At 42.2% G+C, this 22,510-nt stretch overlaps 1 protein-coding gene across 6 annotated transcripts in view; it reads right to left on the minus strand.

Annotated features, from left to right (window-relative positions):
• Positions 1 to 22,510, minus strand: part of DPF3 (double PHD fingers 3) — a 216,858-nt gene that overhangs the window by 106,462 nt on the left and 87,886 nt on the right. For all 6 annotated transcript variants that reach the window (XM_044437153.1, XM_044437157.1, XM_044437152.1 and 3 more), the window contains exon 2: positions 12,400 to 12,560. In XM_044437153.1, the coding sequence (XP_044293088.1) occupies positions 12,400 to 12,560 (161 nt within the window). The remainder of the gene's footprint in view (positions 1 to 12,399; positions 12,561 to 22,510) is intronic.

Here is a 22,510-nt window from a genome sequence, read left to right on the forward strand (position 1 = left end):
TGAAGTTTAATACAGAAACAGTTGACCTTTTGCTTTCCTCTAGTGGGGGAAATGAGCTTGTTGCTGTATTTTGCAGCATCCAATTCTAGAATCTCAAACAACTCAGAAAAGGGATTCTGACATGTATATGGACTACTCACTGAAATTCCAAGACTGGCACTGCAAGCAAATCCACAAAATGCTAAACTAGGGGGGAAAGGTGATATATAAAAGTGTATCATTTAGGCAAACTACTCTTGTATACTCATCCTGAATAGTGTATGTTATGCAGTCTGGACAGAAAGACAGTAAAGGCCCCAAAGTTTCAACAATATGATTTTAAAAACACAAAGTTGGGAAAGAGATTCACCGAAGGCCTGATTAAATACTGTAGTAACTATTAAAGAGACAGGAAAGTATGATACAAAATACAATCTGGAATGTGTGTACTTCCTAACACTTGAACAAAAGACAAAGAGTCCTCCTTGACATTAAAGATTAAAACCAGTTAATTGTGGTCTGAACTTTAACAGGAAGAAATGGTGCTGCTTCAGATACATTGCTAAGGCTGCAAAGGTTATCAGTATATTTGGGTCATGGCACTTTGGAGAAAAAAAAACAAGGTTAACAAGGTAAGATTTAAAGATTATAGAAAAACACAAAGACATTCTTCTAGCAGGGATCTGTCTTTGCTAGAGCACCAATGCATGAATACTAACTGGAGTTATCAGCACATGAGAGACAATTACTTTTTATAGTCTTTATTTAAACCAAGATATATAGTAGTAAAATTGAGTAATGAACTCTAATTAGTCACCTTCTCATTAATTTTCTACAAAACCTTAATAATAGCAATCTTCAGGTCTAGAAAGGGCATACCCAGGGAAATTTGAAATGCCCCCCATTTACACAATGCAATTGTTAGCATTCCATTATTCATGCTCATTTGTATTTTTATTTATTTTTTACTGACTTGTTTGGCTTATCAAACGTCATGTGGTAGGTGACAACATATGTGGCAATGAAAGATGTTCAAATGTGCCCTTGATAAATATAGTTAAGGCCTGCCAGTAGGCATAGTCATACATTTGTCAGTAGATGAAAGGGTTGAGGTGGGGAAAGGATTGACCTGGCATTGGGCAGTAGGTTTGTTGCAGAAGTTAATGGATGAAGAATCTGGCTTTGTTGAGTAATTCACTCAAGGCTGGACTTAAACTGAAGCTACTGTTACAGACAACAGATTCTAGAATGCCAACGGATGTTCCTCTAGCAAGAAACCATAAAGAGATGCCATCAGCATGCTAATGACACACAACATTGCATCTCTTTCTCATTGAACCTAGGTGACGTGGCTTCCATTCTGAATCACTGCCGGAGCTCGATAATGGACTGGCCAACAAACTGAATCTCAATCTAGATAAGATGGAGGTACTGCTGGTGGATGGTCCATCTGCCCAGAAGGTGGGCCTTCAACCCGTCCTGGATGGGGCTGCACTCCCCCTGAGGAACAGGGTCCATAGCTTGGGAGTGTTCCTGGACCTGAAACTATCACTCGAGTGACAAGTTGACTTGATGGCCAGGAGCACCTTCTTTCAGCTGTGTTTAATTTACCAACTGCAGCCCTACCTGGACAGGCAGAGCCTGGCCACTGTCCTACATGCTCTGGTAACCCCTAGACTGGACTATTGTAACAGGTTCTGTGTGGTGCTGCCCTTGAAGACTGACTGGGAACTTCATCTAGTACAAAACAGGGTAGCACAACTGCTGGTGTAAGCAGGACCACACGCTCATGTGACTCTGATATTGTATCATTTTCATTGGTTACCAGTTGAGCTCTGGTCCCAATTTAAGGTGCTTGTTCTAACATATAAATCCCTAAACAGTTTGTGACCAGGATATCTGAAGGATGCTTGCTCCCGTACACACCTACCCAGCCCCTAAGATCAGTTTTGGAGGCCCTTCTGAAAGAGCCATCCTACAAGGAGGTCAGGAGGGTGGCAAATAGAAGAGGGGCCTTCTTAGCGGTTCTGCCACACCCATGGAATGGCATCCCAAAGCAGTTCACCTGGTGCCTTCATTACAATCTTATAGCACCACATGAAAACAATTTTATTTTCTAGACATTTTAATAATTGATCTTCTCTTGGTAATTTTAAAGGTGGATTTATAGGATTGCTGTTTCAATCTACACTGCTTTAAATTCTTTCCTTCAGGATATTGTTTTGTGTTTTATTTGATTGTTTTTGTTGCTATATTGTGTTTTTAGTTTACTGTAATCTGCTTAGAGAGTGCTTGGGCTAATACAGCAGAATGTGAGTTTAATAACAAATAAATAAATAAATAAATAAATATAAATAATACATTTTCTTTATAGTTTTCTCTTTTGTCTTTCACAAAAAGTTTCCAGGCAGTTTATTCCCAGTGAGTGATATCAGCTAGCATTCTAGCAGCTGCACTCTAAGAAAAGTTTGTGAGCCCCCTTCATGGTCAGCCCTGTGAGGCTGGACTTCCTCTGACCAGGAAGGGCCATAGGTGGCACAAAGAACATCATGTTACCAAAGATATTTATGGCCACACTGGGGTGGGGGGGATTTAGCTCCTCACACTGCAAGCCTGATTCTTCCAGGAGAGTGCAGCGCTACCCAGAACAGGTTAAGTATCATTTCTTCAAACAGGCAAACCACCAGCCTACAGATTTGCTTGTCTAGTCAGGGCTGACCCTCAGCTAATTTTGATGTTTCACTTGCAGTTCAAAATATCTTTGGCCGCATGGGACCATGGCTGGAGAGCCACTGTTTCTGGTTAAGGAACTATATACAACCAAATAACAGCCCCTCTTCTTAAGGATGACTTGAAACAGGGCAGCTTCTAGAAGGTTTTAGCTGAAAGCTCTAGTCATTCCAAGGACTGTTGTCCTGCACTTTCTTCTATACCTGTATACTGAGCAAAGGCCTTGTCAATGAAACCTGCAGGAGCCAATCATAATGTGGAGATAATCAGCCGACCTTTTACCACAGGATGTGTTTGAGCCAATAGTTAAGCAAGAAGCAAGGTGGTTCTACCCATTAAGTATGACACAAAAATATATAGCGCAATGCATTACGTTGTAGTTGCTGTCAAGATCTAGTTATGACACTGTTATGTTATGCTTCAAACTTGGCTGATTAATGTATATTCTGATATGGCCCTCCAAAATAATAAAGGATATAGATAGATGTAGATGAGATAGAGTAAATAGTAAAGGATATAGATAGATCTAAATGTGATGGTGTAACTTAGTGTCCTGCAAGAGCAGGGGGTTGAACATGATGGCCTTCTGGCACCTTCCAACTCTACTATTATATGATTCGATGATTCTAGAAATAGATGACATAGGTACATGATATTAACTTGCAGCCCCTGTATTTCATTTCCAGGAAACTGTAGGCATTCCAAATACTTGGCTACACAAATAGCCAGCCACAGAAGGAGCAGTAGTGCAAATCCAGAAAGGTCCAAAGGTAACTATAAAAAGCACTTGCACTTTCCTGTTGCCCTTAGAATAAGTTTTCCCATTGACTCCTGGAAAGTGGATCCTGGCTCAGAAGGCCCAATGAAATCAGTTAACCAAACTCCTGCACAAGTCTCCCAAGTGGGAGTTCTGTCCAGAGCTCCCTTTGCTACACCATCCGCACTGAGAAACCCTGCAGTGCTAGCATTAGGAGCTGGGGTACTGCACAGCTGCTCAGTAAAGCACAGGACTGGGCTCTTAGTTTTGCCTCCATTGGGCAGAAGTATGATTTTTTCACAAAATCCCAAATCCCTGTTCTTTCACTGGAACATTATGTAATGTAATATACACTCAGGCAAGAGTTTCTGTGGGAATATGATCTTGTATGACCCCAAACATTTATTTGAAGCTCTTCTCCCACAGGATATTCTCTCATAACAGGGCACAGGCACCACTCACATAAATATGGTCCCCTATAGCATAATGTACTACTGTAGTGTCCAACTCAGCTTAAACCTTTCTGTTCCCTGGGGAAGTCAGTGCTACATGATGGCATCCTGGATAGTCAGAAACACAGCAACTGTGTGTGTGTGTGTTTGTGGACAGAGAGAGAGAGAGAGTACAATTGCGCAGTGTTCATATGCACACATGCCTATGGGATCTTCTTTTCCCATCATGCTGCAGCAGACTGGGAATAGGAGATGAAATGACAGGGTTTTTTTTTTTTTCAAAATTGCTGCATCTATGGTAATTGTAAAAACAATTGTAAAATCTAAAGCGGAAATGGTTTCAGTATGTTGGACACTATTGGGGATCCATAATTAATGTGACAGTGCTGGACCAGTAATGCTAAATCACTGCAGGATAAAGAAATTGCCAACTAAAACAAACATAATTATTCACAAGCATCAGAAGAAATCCTTTTTTCCAGTCCTGACAACAATAATGAGCAGAAGGAATGTGGGGAGGAACCCTTAATGCATGTCCCCTCTCTTTCATTAAAAAAATCATCATAAGTAAATGACATTACATTTTACAAATATAACTGGAGCTTTTATTCTGAAATATCCAGATTCCCTGGCCATAGGGGTTTGCATGCACTTAGGCTGACCCACCCTTCTCCTTCTAAAGGCTGACAAATTCTTGGGTGATTCACAAATGGGTTAGAAATTGCAGACTTTCTGGAGTCAACAGTATTGTGTTAGTGCAAGATATCTTTGAAAGTCGCCCCTTTGCATTCATGAAATTTCTTTCCTTTTTATTCTGAGATAAACAGTTATTCAAATATGAGATCTGCCCACCACACTTCCCTGTCTAGTTTGCAGGACTTAATCTCAGCACAATTCTGTAAGAAATGATGGTAGCTGGGCCAAACATTCTCAAAATGAGATATGTTGGCTTCCTCTTATTACAGGGGTGGGTGGTCAACGCCAGGGGTCCAAGGGCCATTTGATACCCCGCAGTGGGTGTTGTGGCCCACAGTCTGCAGAATGTACCCTCCAAAATCACCACTTTCTTTAAAAGAGTGGTATTAAAATACCTTCACTAGAGTTATTTGAGAGTGTCAGTAAACATGCAGACAGTGATGATTCTGTGCACACTGCTTACCTGGACTTGCAAACGGCTTTTGACAAAGTCCCTCACCAAAGATACCTCAGCAAACTTAGTAGTTAAGAGGGGAGGTCCTTTTATGAATCACTAACTGGCTAAAGAACAGCAAAAGGATGCAAAGAGGAAGAATAAATGGTAAGTTCTCCCAGTGGAGGAAAATAAAGAGAACTGTATTAAGATGAATGCCTTTCAACTTATTCATAAATGATCTGGAGTGAGCATAGAAGTGGCCAAGTGCGTTGCTAACACCAAACTAAATAATAAGCACATGACAGTAGAATATGTTATCTCATTTTTTAAGTGTCAAGTACTTTTCAGTCATCTAGTTCATGTCCATCATCTTACTTCAGTAAAACAAAAAAGGCTATGTAAAAGTCATTAAAAATGGTTTCTGAGAGAACAATCCAAAGAAACAACCCACCAAAAGTTTTAAAAGTTACAGTGCATAGTTTGATGCAAAACAGGACTTTTCTTATTCTCATTAGAAATGGTTAAAAAGAAATAAAGTAACAGAGACATTATTGTACTTCCATACCTATGAGATCAAATAGATTCTTTTTTTAAAAAAAAACAGCTTTTGCATATGTAAATATTGAACAGGGTGATTTGAATCTCCATATTATCAGCATAACTATCATGAAAAGCAAGCAAAACACACTGTATACCTCAAAAGATAATCTTTCCAAGTTGTTTCGCTATATCAGCATTATCACCTGTTGACGTTAACAGTCGCTGCCATATCTTCCGCGATGCAGTCATATCTAGCCCAACACTTTGGGCCCAAGAGAATGGGTGGATTCACACCTCATGCTCAGCCACCCTGTGAGTAAGCCACAGTGGGCTGATTCTTTCCAGAATAATTTGCAGGGCACCCAACAGATGAGCAGGCTCACCATCAGTTATTCTCTGCCTCCTTTCCCCATGGTCCTACTGCTGTTATCCCAGTGGCCTTCACAGCAGAAGGCATCTTGTCTTGTCTTACCTACTCCATCTGCTATCATTTTTGCTGCCTATTTTTCCCTCTGGAGACAACAAAAATTGGGGCCCCAGATGTGTGTGTAGATGTCTTCACAATTTTTTTAAAAAATAGATGTTCTTTTGGAGATGTGCAAGTGTGCATTTACAACTGTCCAATACATGTAGCTTTGTGGGGCTGATGTTGTTGTAATTTTTAACTGTCAAAATAAGCAAGGTCACTTGCTAATACATATGGAAACTGACAAAGTGCGACTGGAGGCTAATTTGTGCATGGTTGCCAAGCTGTCAGTTAGAAATCACTGGTAAAGGAGAGAAGAATAGGAAAATTATGTGTACCAAAAAGGGGGTGGTTTCAATATTTCCCACTTAGCAATGCAAGGGTCCTTCTTTGGGAGCCTCTTCCAAGGTACCAGGAGGGCCCTTTCAGTTATGGCACCCTGGTTTTGGAATGAGCTCCTCAGAGAGGCTCACATGGCACCTACCATATATTCTTCTTAGCTCCAGGAGAAGATCTTTTTATTTTCCCAGTATTTTAATAGTTTACCTTTATAACTTTATACACACACACACACACACACACACACACACACACACACACACACAGTGGTACCTTGGCTCACGAACACCTCAGTTCATGACCAAATCAGGTTGCAAACAGAAATTTCAGAAAGAATTTGCCTCAGGTCAAGAACTCTGCATCAGGTGACGATCGCAATCATGCCCGTCTTCCCTGCATGAGCGTGCCCGCGCCCGTCTATGGCCACGATTGCGGTCACACTCAGGCAGGGAACATGGGCGCAATTGCAGTCATGCTCAGGGGGTGGGGGGGAGATGGCCACGATCATGCTCAGCAGGGGAAGGGGAGATGGCCGTGCTCGGTGGGGGGTGGGGAGATAGCTGTGATCCCACCTGTCTTCCCTGCCCAAGCACAACCGCGATTGCGCCCATCTATGGCCGCGATCGCACTCAGGCAGGGAACACGGACATGATCATGGTCGTGCTGCGGGGTGGGTTGGCCATGCTCATGCTTGGGGGGGGGATGGCCTCAATCTTTGTTGTTCTTTGTCACTTTGTTTCAAATTTTTGTGATTTAAAAAATAGTTACAGAACAGTTAACCTTCTTTACATTGAACCTTATGGGAAATTTGACTTGGCTCACGACCAATTTGGGTCGTAACCAGGATCATGGAACAGATTAAATTCGTGAGCCAAGGTACCACTGTATATTCCATTTTATCCTGTACTGCTCCTATGCTTATATGCTGAATCATAGCAATTCTTATTATGGGCTTTCTCTTTTAAATTGTGTGGGTCTTTTAAACTTTGTTAAATTTTAACTTTTTTTAACTGCCCGGAGAAACTCGGTTAATGGGCAGTATAAAAATGAAATAAATAAATAATGACCTCCATGTTTTTGACACTTCCCGAGATCTGCAGCTTCTCTGACAAGGGAGATATTAATCCCACCTCTTTTTGTGGCTTCCTTTTGTAGCATTTGCTGCTGTGGTTGCTGATCCCTAACAAGAAAAAAAAGGGTGGGGAAGAGAGAATGAGAAAAAGAACGAGAGCCGGTTGCTGAATGGGATGGCGTGAATAGGCCCATTTCTGGGGATAGGAAGTCCCACTGGTATTTGTCACCCCATTTGCTCTTTCCTTATCTGCCACCTCCATGAGTGTGTTTTTTTCATTGTCTGGCATATGTGTGCACATTTGTTTGGTTTACTGGGAAGTATACACAGGTTTTATGACTGGGAAGTCAATGGAAGGGAAATATAATACAATTCTGTACCCATACATATTTCCTTGCATGGCAAACAGCAGTTTGGAGGCAAATGTTGGTAAAGGGAAAGGAAATATTTTTAAAAATCAAAGAAAGAAAACCCCTGCTTGTAACTAAAAGGATACCAAACAATTTTTAAAGGATGTCTACACATGCCATGCAAAGTGGAAACCAACAGCTGATTCATCACTATGAAGTTTCCCACTGGATAAGCTCAATGTGACATATGAAATGTATGAATTGCACAGCAAATCTTCTCTCTCCACCTGTTTTCCTTTCCAGGGTTGTGAGATCAAATGTGCTGAAATACCTGTCCCTGCAGCACTGTGGTGTCAATTCTGTAACATGCTGTGATGCAGCTAATTCTGAAAGAAGCAACAAATATAGTGTGCTAGAGGGATGCCATCAAGAGGGCATCCCATTATTAAAAAGGGAGGATGTCCTCAAAATAAGTTAGGCAACCTCCTCACTTTGAAAGTGCAATTTCCACAGCCTTGCACCTCAGAGAGTTGCTTTCTCCTCCAACATTATCCATCAATGGAGAATTAGGTCACTCAAACTGAGAGCAGCATTTCTTAAGGCTGGGAAGGCACATGTTCCCTGGTCAGAACAGCAGCAGTAACTGGTGGCCTAAAGACATTGATCTTGAGAATATAAAATAATTGCAAGACAAAACACAAGACGCAGCACACATTAAAGCAGGGTGAATAAATGCTTGCTATCTCACTTGGCCTAAGTAGCAATTGTTCCAGTTAATTTAAACAAATGAAGGCCACTGTCAGGGATTGCAGGATGGACATCTTGTTCGTGTTATTGTTTCTGCAGCTGAGAGCTCATGCCTTTTGAGAAAAATTGAAGGGTGCAGGGGGTGGAAGCAAACCTCAGTCACTCATCCTTTTTCCTACCAAGCATAAAGTTTTAAAACTTAAAAAGCTGATTGGGCAAATAACTCCTAGCAGCTAGAGTAGAAAGAGTCGCAACAGGGATGGAAAATGCCCTACATAAAGATCTGTTTTTCCTCTCCTAATTGACAAGGTTGTGTGCTAACAAGTAATGCTACTGCGATCTTATTCATCTGAGAGGGATACTTCATTTTGCTCAACCAGTCTTCAAAAGCAAAACCCACTGACTTTGGAACAGAAGGGGAATATGGGAGACCCTACTGTGGCAAGAGAAGCTTCCAGAAATATGCTGCTTTTTGTTTTTATCAAAAATAAGTCAAGAAAAACAGGAATTCCCAACTGACAGAAGGATAGGTCCATTTGAACTGAGAAGGCATTACATATGCAAGAATCCAGGTACAGTTTGGTGTTGGCTTTTGTTCCCCTGAATGGCCATTCATTTCAGTGCCTTATAGGGCAACCACAGAAGGTTCTGACCATTTGATTATAAAGGAAATAGCAGGACCCACAATGAATTATGTTGTTTATCTCATTAGTGTGGAAGAGTCATAACTCAACGCTAGAGTGAAAGGCTAAGGGGTAAGGAAGGGAAAAGCGGAAAGGAGGTATGGGCAGTATTGTGTGAAATTAACCCTGAACTGCCTGCCATGAGATACAGCCTGAGTTCAAAGAACTGTACAAAGGCAAGTAGATGCAATAGAGGAGGGACTTTCTTACATCCAGAAACGTTAAAGAGGAAAAGCTGTTTCTGCATCTTTTTGCAGGTTAGGGAGGTAGGAGTAATGAAACAGATGTACGCCTAACCCAAAGAACAGAGTAAACGGGAAGGAATTTTTGATGGGGTTCAGTGCTATTGAAAAATATGCCTGTATAGCCATTGAAGAAAGTCAAACTTAGAGCACACCCATGTATTCAGTCACTAGGACCATGCCAATCTGGAAAGTTGGCAGAAGGGGGCCATATGTATTTAGTAAACTAATACACTAGGGAGATAGGTAAGTTAGAAACCCCATCCTTGACATGCTTTTTATGGTGTTTGATATGGGTATTATTGAGTAATGCAAATTCCCCCCTTCACTCTCACATGGTACATTCCCCAAAAAAGACTATATCACATGCTTTTTCTGAATTTGCAGATTAGCCCTTACCTCACAGCCATAAAGAACTACCAGATTTGTCTGGTAAGAAGAGATGGAAAAGATTCTTAAATGAGAGCAGAGGACTTTATTTATTTAATTATTTGGCTGTCTCTTCAAGGGCGAAGTCCGCTCTCGCACTGGATTCCGTTCTTTCTAGTCCTGGCACCACCCCACGCGGATCTTTGTCTACATGATGGGCAGGAGGAACGGCAAGGCCGCTGTGGCCCATGTTGCCTGCATAGCGTGTCAGGGGGAAAGGGGCCCTTCACACACATCGAACAGCAGGCTACAGAATATGCGTCACAGGGATGCAGGTACAGGAGCTCTTGTAAGAAGGCAAAGGAAAGAATGCGAACAGCCACTGGTGCTGCACACGCTTCCATGCACATCTGCCCCCCACTTTAGCCCCACACTCTCATGCCAAGGAGCTGCCAGGATCCATGGACAGCTTGTTCCACATGGGGAACCGCTGTTGCCAGCAGCTTAGTGCAACTGTTACTGATATTATGCATTGCATTATGTACTGCATTGTATGGTATCATGTATTGATATTACGTATCACATTATGTATTATATTATTGTACTAAGTTTTGTTCTGACTTCGTATTGCTCACAGTTGAATATTGTATTGCTAGATTGTATTGCTTTAATATATTATTGTATGTGGATGGAATATGGTTTTTGTTGTTGTTGTTGTTCTATTGTAAGCCACCCAGGGAGCCCTATGGGCTATGGGGCAGCAGACAAGTAGAATAAATGAATGGAAATGAATGAATGGAAAAAGGAGCCTTTCAACCCCACCCTGTGGCTTGGTTCACATGCAATGGCACCCTAGTTTGTTTTTGCAGCTCTGGCTCTTGGGAACAAGCAAGCATTCTGGAGCACGTGGCCTGGTCGCTCCTGCTGCAAGCAGCAGCAGCAGCGAGACAACCCAGGAATGCTCTATCGCTGGGTTGTTTAACAGGACATGTGAACTAGGAACTCTGACTTGTCAGGGAGTTCTCATGCTAAACAACCAGGGGAGTTTAGCAACTCCTTACAGCAACACCAATCATACTACATGAACCGGCATCCCCAAATTCCTTATTCCCCAAAAATAACAGTTTTGCCCATTCTTCAACTACTAGTCATTCCCATGATTCAATACCAATATTAGTTACATTTAAAAATCATACCTTGGCACCCATTGCAGCTGGCAATGGAATATTGTGATGTGTGAGCTGGGCCTTTAAAGGGCTACATTGCAGTGATGGCAACCAAAGGGCTATCAATATGGACTTGATGGAAATAACAACTAATTTGGGCCCATAGTGCCCATTAACTTGAAAATAAAGAGAAAAGCTTGTTGCACTGATTGGCCATGCTTCAGTAACAAACAACAACCAAACCCCAAAATCTACAGGTAAGACAACTTTTTAAAAATATGACTGAGAGGAGAAAGGAAGAAATTACTGAAACTTAATTTGCAAATATTGGACTTGATTCAAAGACTGTCTCCATTGCCAGACTCAGCTGGTGCCAGGATGTGACTGAAATCAGTCCTGAATCAGACCAACTGGTGTTAGAAGGACAGGCATGATTGCTTCATCAGCTGATCATCATCATATTGTAATACGCTTATCAAGTAGGTTATTAAACATTTAGAACGTTAAATTGGCTGTGTGAACAATCTACTTTTCCCTTCCCAATAACTTTCTTTCAAGTTGAAGCTGGCCTTGATTTTTTCCCTAGGCAGGCTATGAATCTGCATGGTGGGTGGGTGGGTACACATAAGATCCTGCTTAACCCTTTCCTTGTGGCTCTTCTTTAGCAGAACAAACTCAGAAGGGTAAAAAAATAAGATCTATGAATTTTTCCCATGCATCTATTTGGTGATGTGAAAATGCTGCTTGGAAAGGAAATAGATCATAAGGGAAAAAATGAATTGTCTACCCTTAGGCTGTTCAAGGTGTGTGTGTGTGGAGGAGACTACAGGATTCCATGCAATGTATAGTTTTAGCCTTACTATTTCAAGTTCATTGTCTTTTTTGCAATGAAAGGAAGCACAAGTAAGAGGGAAGGTGGTTCCAGACTCTTTCTCAAGCAGGTAATAGATAATGTCATGTTCAAATGGCAAGCGGACCACAAAAGTACATTTCCTTCTGAGAAATAAAATTCATTATTTTCAAATGCATCGATAACAATGTACGAGTGCCTTCCCTCTCAACTGTATTTAAGAATGCTTTCCACTCACTTGGGCCCTGGCTTTTTCATTGCAATGGAGATCGATAGAAGTAAAGGCGCTGAGATGACACAGCATTAAGGATGGAATTGGGGAACATGTTAAGAAATCATCTCTATTGACAGAGAGTGGGGGTGGAGGAATAATGAGGGCTTCCTTCCCTTCTGTAGCAACCAAGGGGAATCCCTTTCCAGCCAGCCATTTTAGACAAGTTCTCTGTCATGTGGCTGCTCAAAAGCTTAGCATTCTGAGTAACTGGACTCCACACGGCCTTCACACTATTTATAGGCCATTTATACCTGGTCCCCGGTGCCTCTTTTCCATCCAAATGTAACAGTTATTCTGAGCTACGCCAGTCTGCGAGTCCAGGAAAGGAAGTCGGACACTGCGTTCAGCGCAGAGCCGGGAATTGTAGCTGCGGCAGTGTTCTATGGCTTCTTTGTAGAATTGGTCCCCAAGCCTGCAGAAGAGAAAGAAAAGGAAGAGTCTCACGAAATGGACCATCTTATTCCCCAGGACCAAAACAACAAATGGAGGAAGAGTCATAAACAACAAGGATGGATCAAAGATCACTGAAAAGGTATGTGATTAACTGACTGAAGAATTGCAGGCAAGATACTTGCCATCTCCCAATCCCCTCCTCCAGATGTTATTCTTCTTCATTCCCACATAAATGTGGACTGGGCCCCATGGCTGTCCTTGAACTAATCTCATCTTGAGCAGACACAGATGCGTACCAAGGAACTGGGGCTGCAGGTGGAGGCCTGCCCATTACAACAACAATTCTGTTATCAGAGTTGGAGCTCTCGGCCCTATCTAGGTCTGCCAACTCCCCATCATCCTTAGATTCAGAGCTATCAATCCCACCAAAATGGTCGTGTATGCCTGGGAATCTTGCCAGGACGCATGCACACAACACATGATGCAAGAAGCAATGAAGAAGAAGGGTGCGCTGTGCTACTTGATAATTTACTGTGTTTTAGAGGACAATACAGTTCAGAACTAACCTCTAACGAAGTCTTTTATTTGCCCACTGAACAACAATGGAGAAGGCATATATAGCTTCGATTTTTCCATGGAAAAACATTTAAGAATCCTATGGCTGAATTGTATACTTTTTACCCAGACTCTGAACCTAAGAATGTAAGAAAAGCCCTGCTGGATCAGAACAAAGGTCCATCTAGTCCAGCACTCTGTACACATGGTGGCAAATCAGCTGCCCCACAGCATCCCTGAAGCAAGATCCTCTGCCTGCCCAAGCTCCTCAGCAACGGCTGTATGCAGCCAGGCCATCTCTGGTAAAGAAGGCAGCACGCAGCCAGCAAGGCTAGCAACCCCCAATAGCCTCCTCCCTCATGAATCTCTCCAATTCTTTTTAAAGCCATCCAGATTGGTGGCCATCCCCACTTCCCATGGCAGCAAATTCCACAGTTTAACTATATGCTTTGCGAAGAAGTGCTTCCTTTTATCTGCCTGAAACCATTTACCATCAGCTTCATGGGATGACCACATTTTCAAGCGTTACGGAAGAGGGAGAAAATGCCTCCTTCTCTAGTTGCTCCCTACTGTGCTTTTTTTTAAACACCTCTGTCCTGTTTTCCCTTCTTTGCCTCCTTTCTGAGCTGAACAGTCTTGGTTGTTGTAGGCACTCCTCATAGGGAAGCTGCTCCAGCCCCTGATCAATTTTGTTGCCCTTCTCTGTACTTTTTCCAACTCAATGATTTCTTTTTTAGGGTAAGGTGACCAGAACAGAACATAATATTCCAAGTGCAGTTGCCCCAAAGATTTGCATAAGGGAAATAAGGGTTTGGCAGTTCTATTTTATATTCTGTTCCTAATTATGCAGAGCATGGAGTTTGCCTTTTTCACAGCAGCTGTGCACTGGGCTGAAATTTTCATTGTGCTGTCCACCATCACCCCAAGACCCCTTTCTTGCTTGGTCGCCGCTAGTTCAGATCCTGACAGTGTACACTTGAAGTTGGGATTTTTTGGCCTCAACGTGCATTTCACTACACTTTATTATATTGAACTGCCTTTGCCACTGGCTGTGATGAACGCCAGACACAAGGTCTGAAACTAGTCTGACTTTTTTGCTACTGCATATCTGTCCATAACATAAAGGAAAACATAATACAAGGGGAGATGGATGTAGTTTCAGAAAACTATAAGCAAGTTGGATTTGATCACTGAAACAAGTCCTCAGTGTGGTAAAAGGCAAATGTGGTTAGGACATGGAGACAGTTCACCAGTAGAACTCTTTGGTACTCTTCTCCTGTTTTGTCTGGGTGTTTTCAGTTCTTCATCCATGTCATCTGCCTTTTTATGTGCTCAAGTTCTTCTCACCAGCTTCCCTGCATTGTTTCATTATTCCTAGCAAATTTTGCAAAAGTGCTTTAATTTCTGTTCTACTTTCACTGATTTCAGAGCTCAGAAAACTATCTTTAGCACGGAAGGATATTTGCTTATGTTCACAAAATAAACAAAGCTGATGTCCATGATGCATACAACAACTGCTCATGAAGGCAGTTGGCTAGGCTAAGGGTTGCAGGACAGGCTGCGTGGCTTAAATAGTGTGAACGCAGTGGCTGAGTGGCCTGCTTTTCTGACTACTATGGCCAAATACACTTGCATTTAGGGAGACCCATATTTATATACTTGAACCATGCTCTAAACTGGCTTCTTGAGGTAAGGCTACATTGGAGGTAGGTAAGGTTCACATTTGTATAAAGGGGGGAAACGTGTTTTTGAAAGAACAGCACCTGCTTCACTAATGTGTCTTAACCTTTCTAACAAATTGTTCATGACAGGCAGACATGACATGTAATTTCACAGAAAATAAATATATGGGTCAGAGTACCACCTTTTTACACAGGCACCAAATAGCAAGCAAAAATCATGCCATTTGGACTAATGACTGACTCCTTTAAAGGCTGCAATCCTAACCTCTCCATGTTTTTTCCTGGAAAAAGACCCATGAAAAAAACAGATTTCCTTCTGAGCAATCGCAGGTTGGATGAGAAAGTAAAGTCTCTCCCAGTCTTTTCAGAGAATATCACAGCATGATATTCCTACTACATAGTCACCTTAGGGTAGCTGTTATTGATAGGTGATGGAAATAAGATGTTTGGTATGATTTATTAGTGGTAATCAGGATCATCACTCTCCTTGCCAGTTTCCAGCTAGGCCTGGAATCCTGGGGTTCTTGCAGATAAAGCTTTTACTGCACAACGCCCTGCCTCAGCCACAGCATCTTTCAGGGCGTCCAGGATTTGTTATCTTCCTTTAGTAATGGCTCGTCTTAAGAAAGGAAAAGGGAAAAAATAACTTTACAGTGACTTCTAACTGATTTGGCTGGGAGCCCTCTGGAATCCCTTTCATTCACACCAGCTGCTGAGGAGCTTGGGCTAGGAAAGATCTTGCATCCATTCTGCTTGAGGGATCCTCTGACAACCGGTTTGCCACCATGTGTATGGACTGCTGAGCTAGATGGACCTTGGGTCTGACCCAGCATGGCATTTCTTGGGTCCTTAGTGCTGCAGGGAAGCTTCCCTCTTGTTTTAAAATATGGAAGCAGAGAAGCGTACTGTGTGTGGAGCTTCAGTCAACAGGAGTGGTTGTATGTGAAGGGAATACATGAGCTGCCCAGGAAGGGTGGACCAGTCTGATTCACTGCCCAGAAGCAAGACAACATCATGGGCACTGTCCCTGGGGAAGCTACTTTAGCCATTTCCACCATGGCTCCCATTTGCAGCCGTGCAAGAACTTCTCCAGTGACTACATGGCTCTCCCTGCCTTGCCTTGGATCACCAGGGACAAGCTTGGAGAATGGGAAGGGATGTGTGGGCATACCCTGGTTGCTAAGCAACCCCTGGGATGCACACTAGCATACTTCCTCACACCCTTCTCCCTGCCAAGAAAACTGCCAGACTGGGCAACCAGATGGCAGGAAGGTTAGGGGCAAAGAGGCATCCAATGAGAAAAAGAGAAAGGAAGATGAAAGGGGGAGAAGAGGGAGATGGACTGGAGAGGTGAGGTGGAAAGGGGAAGAGAGTTGAGTGTGGGAAGAGGTGTGCAAAGGAGGCACCAAGGTTTGGAAAAGATGCACATGTGTCTGGGAATCCCATGTGCCTAGACTGACCCATGTAAATAGGAATATAGAAAGCTGCCTTAGAATGAGTCAGATTCTTGATCCATCCAGTCCAGGGTTGTCCACAGTAACAGCAGTGACTCCCCAGTTTTGCCGGCCTACCAAGGATCGATCCTGGGTCCTTCCGCTTGCCCAGCCTGTGTTCTGTTTTTATTTCTTTAAGGTTTTTGTATGCTGTCCGAATTACTAAAAAAGTCTCTGGGTGGCTTCTGCTCTCCTCCTGCACTGCCTAGCCACAGAGCACCACATGGCAGTCAGACAGAAAGCGCTTCTGGAGGCCTAATCTGCTTCACAGCAGTGGCAGAGTTGCCACAAGAGGAAAAGAAACGTCAACAATAACAGATGCGTCTACACACACATGCACAAGAATCTTATTCTCCTCTTTTCTCCCCTCCTTCTGGGCTAAATTAAGGCCATCACTCTCTTTTGTGTGCATGACAGATAAGAAGTTTAATTGCCACCGTTTTTCCTGGCATTGAAGCAAACCAGTTGAGAAGATTCGTATGAGAGCTTACCCTTACTGTTGAATTTGTCTGCCTGACAAGAGTTAAAAGCGTGAGACTCTCACCAGGAAAATGAAAAGGTAGTGACCCTGGGCAAGCCATATCTTGGGGTTTTCCAGTAGTCTGAAGAGTATGGGAAATCTGGCTCCACAATACGTGCTAGTAGAGTCATTTCCCCATGAGATTGCAGAGAGAGGAGATCTGTATGGCACCAGGAAGGGAGGGGATAATGCTATGGATATACAATCTGTGTAAAGAGATGCCAGTCTACTGAGGAAGCTCTTCACACAGAAATCCCAGAGCAACCGCCTAGGCCCCTGTTTTCAATTAGAAAGTGGGGAGGGAGGGGAAGGAACAAAAAATAAAAAATAAAAACTAAACTGGAGCCTGGCTCAGAAGAAATGAAGCTTATTAAAAGTGATAATTAAGGCTGGGTAGGTGCACCCTTGTTTAATCAGACTCACTAACAAGGAGGCTGCAATTGATCAATGATTGAAGTTTTTCTCCCAACAGCTCCTGCGTGTCAACAGTATTATCTCACATTTCCATCACTGTTCAAAGCAGGATGCACAGTAAAACCCAGGACTTAATCGGACAAAAGGAACAAGCTGGATGAAAACAAACTATCACCCATTGCTCAAGTTCCCTGTGCACCAAGCATTTCTCCCAGCAATGAAATATGAGTAGATCCTGTCACTTTGTATTAACAGAAACTATGAAATGATAAACTACAGCAATCCCTGCTTGAGACTACCTTAGTTGCAAGGCTAAAAATAAAAGCAAATCTTCAAACCTTAAATATTGTCATTAAATTGGCAGGATCAAGGCTTGTTTAAAATATAAAATGCAGGTTTGTCTAGGTAAGGAAAAGAAAGTGGACTAGAAATTAAAGGCTTCAGTAATCAGCAGCAGCTAAAAAGCTGTTTGAAAACACACGCTAATGAAAATTTAACATGCTTGAAGAAGGGCTTTGGTAGAAATCTGGGGTTTACATTCCTATATTTAGCTTTATTTCTTATTCCCATGAACATGGTGGTCTACCATCACCTGCTTACCTACTTTAGGGTGTCCAAAGGAGCCTCCTCCCTTGACCATGAAATCCCTATTACTTGACCCACAATGTAAGTAAAGCAAAAACCCATGGCCCATTTTAATGCTTGAATTTAAACTCTTGCAGGAAATTTTTAAAAAGTTGGTATCAAACTGCTATATTTTGCAGAGAACAAATGGAGAGAAAATTTATCTCAAAGATTCCTGTACTGTTTATTGCTGTGCAATGTACTGTTTGAGTCATCTGTACTGTATTTCCAACTGTGTTTCAAAATGGCATTTTTATCTTTAACTAGTTGTATTGCACCCAGAGGATCTTATTTATTAGAATACAAATATACTAAATAAATCAATCAATAAAAGTGTTGAAATATGTGGACTGCCTGTTTCTTGGTCTTCTTAAATGAAAAGGAGCTGAGGCAGGACACTTTCATTATCACTCCTTCCAAGAGTATACTCAAGCTGGTGAGTGCTGGCATGATTGTAGCCAAGCTCCTAAGAAACAACAGGGAGCTATCTGCATGTTTGGGATAACCCCAAGGTCTCTAGAAGCACAAAAAAGAAAAAGAAAACACTTTTAAAGGGGGCCTAAAAGGAAACACATGCCAAACAGTCCAATAAGGACTGAACATGCTCAGGAAAATGGATTAGAATATCCAAGGAAAGGGGACGTTGATCTGCCTGTAACCCCAGAACAGGAGTGTTGCATGCTGCAACACTTTGTTGTAGCATTCTTTGTATAAAGTCTCAAATAAGTCAAATCATTATTCTTCCTACTACTGAGTTCAGATGGTCTTAGTCTGGAAGCAAAACAGGACAGCAAAAAATATACTAGTGGTTTCTGCACGGTCAGGAGACTCTCCAGGTACACAGAAATACACTAGCATGCAAATTAAAGAGGAAATGAATGTTTAAATATCAAGCAAAACATAGTCTGCCAGGGAGCTTTGTGCTTTTCACAGCTAAGCCAAGGAAGGTTGAAAGTGTAGGTCAGGGGAGAAAGGCAAGGAAAATGGAGGAGAAATGGAATTGGTCTGCTTGTGTGACTGGTAGTTTATCATATTCAGGAGTAGGAATATGCATCAGCAGAAGGTTTCGGGGGGCTAGAAAAGGGGGGAAATGCCATGTTCCTTCCGCCTACCAGAATTTTTCTCCTCTCTGTTTAAATAATATTTAGAAGCTGTCTTTCCCAAAGAGCCCTTACCAGGATCATTCCTATTAGGGACTGGGAACATTTTATTATGGGACCCACTCCCAGGTTCCCAAGCAAGTTAAGGCTTTTTAAACTGCTCTTCCAGTTGCCTTCATTGTCTGCATTTAAGTCGGGTAGATACTGTTTCTTACAGAACATTTTTGAACTTGCTATCCAGCTTAGGGAAGGTATAGAGTCAGGTGTGGGCTAGCTAGCCATTCCCAGAAATCCCAGATCCTCAAGGACACTTCTGCCTATCTGTTGTGCATTTGCAAGATCCAGGCAACAGACCGATATGCCCAATCTCCTGACTTCCCAAGGCTTCCACAGACTTTCATGCAGTCTTCCAAACGATAGGCTAATGGAAGTCTAGACGCAACTGATCTACAAGAATCAACACTGCTCCACACTGACTCAAAGCGTATTGCTAGACCGATACCTAAATGCAGCCCCTTTGCACAGAACTTTCAGAAATGTGGAGCTAGTGGAATGCACTAAGAAATTGCTAGGGGATTATTGTATATAGAAAATATGTTTAATAGATCTATTAGACTGTTGTAAAAATAAACATTTCATTTGGTGAATGCATCACAAGCTGCCAAACAGTTGAATTCAATTTATCCTATGCATGTTTAGACAGTTTAAAAGTCCTTTAATAGCAAGCATTCCCACATGGTATGGCTGACTGGAGAATGCTGGGAATTACAGGGGTTTTCTTTTGTCTAAATACGCATAGGATTGCACCCGTAAATGCTTGCTAGACTCTATTCTTCTCCCTAGTGTCTAATATGTGAAGCCCAATTCACTACAGTGAAAACAGCTAATATATGTTACATGAAAGTGCAGATACTAAAATGAAATTAGGAGAGCTTGCTAAATGCATACAAATAGTCATTCCTGGCCTTTCTGCCAAAACTCGAAAATATTCTCTGTGGGTGTTGTTGCTTTGGTTTTAAATGTTCCTCTCAAATTACTCTCTTTCTGACACCCCATGTTATTGAAATATTCCAAGTGGAATATCTAACAATGTTAGCATGTTGGTGTGAAAGACACAGAAGACATATGCTCAGATCTTTCTCACAGACTTGATGGGTGACCTTAAGCAAATCACAATCTCTCAGCTTCAGTTCCAGATCCTTAAATGACAGGAATAATAGTAAATGAGACTGTAAAAATATTTACACTTGAAGCAGTAGTATTTTTGTTAAGACATTAGCTTGCATTCAGTCAAATAAATATTTCATCAAATAAATGTTTCAACTGCCTCAACAAACTTCTAGGCACCTGGACACCAAGATATTGAGTGTTTTTGTGGCCCTGAATATAAATTACCTGATAAAATTATTATGGGAGAGCACGAGATAAAACTCATTTCTTTAGAAATTCTCAAAACAGTGTAAAGATACTTTTTAAAAATGCTGCAGAAACACTAAATAACTCTTCAGTCAAAATGCATTAGGAATAAAGAGGAAAATAAACTGATTCTCATGGCCTCGCTATTTGTCTTCCAAGCCCTTCCCTTAGGAAGCCACTGAGAATGTGTCAGCAAATTAACTCAAGCACAACTACTAGATTTTCCAAGTACATTCCATATCGAGAAGCAAAGCAAAGTAATACAGATAAATGTGTACCAAGAAGCAAAGCAGCAATGATGCATTGGGCGTTTGTGGAAAAAAGAGGGAAATCAGCCACACTGCTCCTACCTTGATTTTGCAGCTGTGTGGCGTGGCCAGCAGTGAAGACCTGCCAACTCAGTGAGGACTGAGAGAATGGTGCTAAACTCACTCCACTCATTCCTTCCTAACAGGCCCCAAGAGACTCATAATGGGCAGCTGCTTTTCCTCCTGCTGCAGCTCTCCTCTGATAATCGAGAGAGCCAAGGGCACAGCCCTGTCACCACTCTTCTTTAATGTCCACGCAAAGCCCTTTGAGCATCTTGTTAGATGCTTTCAGATCCGGCCAACAACGTGCTGAGGACATTCAGCCAGAGATGGAGACACCTAATTACAGATCTCAGATTGGAAGTTAAAAACCCTGTTTGTGCACCAAAAGCCACCCCTCCCCCAGCTGAACAATTAGGCACTTTGGGCGGCAGGTGAAGCAAGGCCATTCCATGTTTTTGGAGCTGACAGCATGAGCGATCACGGAGGGCAAGGCAGCTCAACAGGAGCAATGCTTTGAGATGCCACCTGCTCTCTCCAGCTAGTACGGTGTGTGGGAATATCACGTGCATTTCTTTGCATGGGGTCCTTTCAGTATTATAGCTTGGAACTGTGATAAAGTTAAGGAATAGCAACTTGCCCAGTTTCAACTAATTGCAAGAGCTCTGGCTCCCCATGTTTTCCAAATTAATAACTTTTCATTTTCCTAATGTCTTGAGAAAGAATTGAGACTGCAAAGAATTCAAACTCGACATCCTATATTAGGTTTAAAATGAGGATCAAAACACTTTTCATACTATAGCCATGAGATAGTCTCTCTAGAACAGTGGTTTTCAACCAATGATCCATGGACTGGCACTGGTCCGCAGAAGATGTGCTGTCGGCCCGTGCAGGGGGAGCGCATCTCGCTCGTTGTGGAGCCATGCCGAAGCCAACTGTGCCCCACCACCTCTTCCTCAGTTGGCATTGCGTTGGCAGGGGTTTGTTTATTTATTTATTTATTTATTTAAAACTTTTATATGCCATCTTCTATGCGCGGCATCTCAGGACAGCTTGCAAACATTAAAATCAAAAATGAATAAACAATTAATACAAATATAAAACAATATACAGCCAAAAATGAATAAATAAAATCAAGAGCAACTGATTAAAACTATTAAAATACAAATTTTTAAAATAGCACTTAAATAAAAAGGTTTTGACCTGGCGCCAAAAAGAATATAGGCTTGGCGCCAGGCAAACCTCTCCAGGGAGCGCATTCCACAATCTAGGCCCCACCGCAGAGAAGGCCCTATTCTGGGTAGATGTCCTTTTTACCTCCCTCAGGGAGGGTTGCACCAGTGTCACAGGGTGGCTGCGGGGGCGGGAGCCAGCTCGGGGGGAGTTGGCTGCACACCACGCTGCCCCAATTTTGCTCTTTTGTTGGCATTTTTTGTTGCTTGGTTTCTGGTTGTTTTAGAGTATTTTCTTTTTCTTTTCTTTTTTTGTTATTGTGTTTGGAAACTAATACACAGAATACTGCATTATGTGTGTGGTGCTTTTTGTTTCTGCCTCAGTGGTCCCCAAGGTGGTTTTCCTGTTTTTGTCGGCCCCCAGCAGTGGAAAGGCTGAAAAGTGCTGCTCTAGAATATCCAAGGCAAAAAGAGAGTGCCTTAGTTCTAAGACTGAGCTGGACAGCTTGAGCAGGTACCTCCATACAGACCTGCTGGATCAGAAAACATCGTATTCCTGCTTTCCTTCCTTTTTCTGAAGCATCAGAGAAATCCCTACAGCTTGGAAGGAAAAATATCTATTCTAAGACTGTTTGGAATATTAGACAAATATGTTTTGGTTTTGCCTGTATGGACTACAGTGTAC

This window comes from Varanus komodoensis, unplaced genomic scaffold, assembly GCF_004798865.1.
Source record: "Varanus komodoensis strain SLA01 unplaced genomic scaffold, ASM479886v1 scaffold3, whole genome shotgun sequence".
NCBI classification, from domain to species: Eukaryota; Metazoa; Chordata; class Lepidosauria; order Squamata; family Varanidae; genus Varanus; species Varanus komodoensis.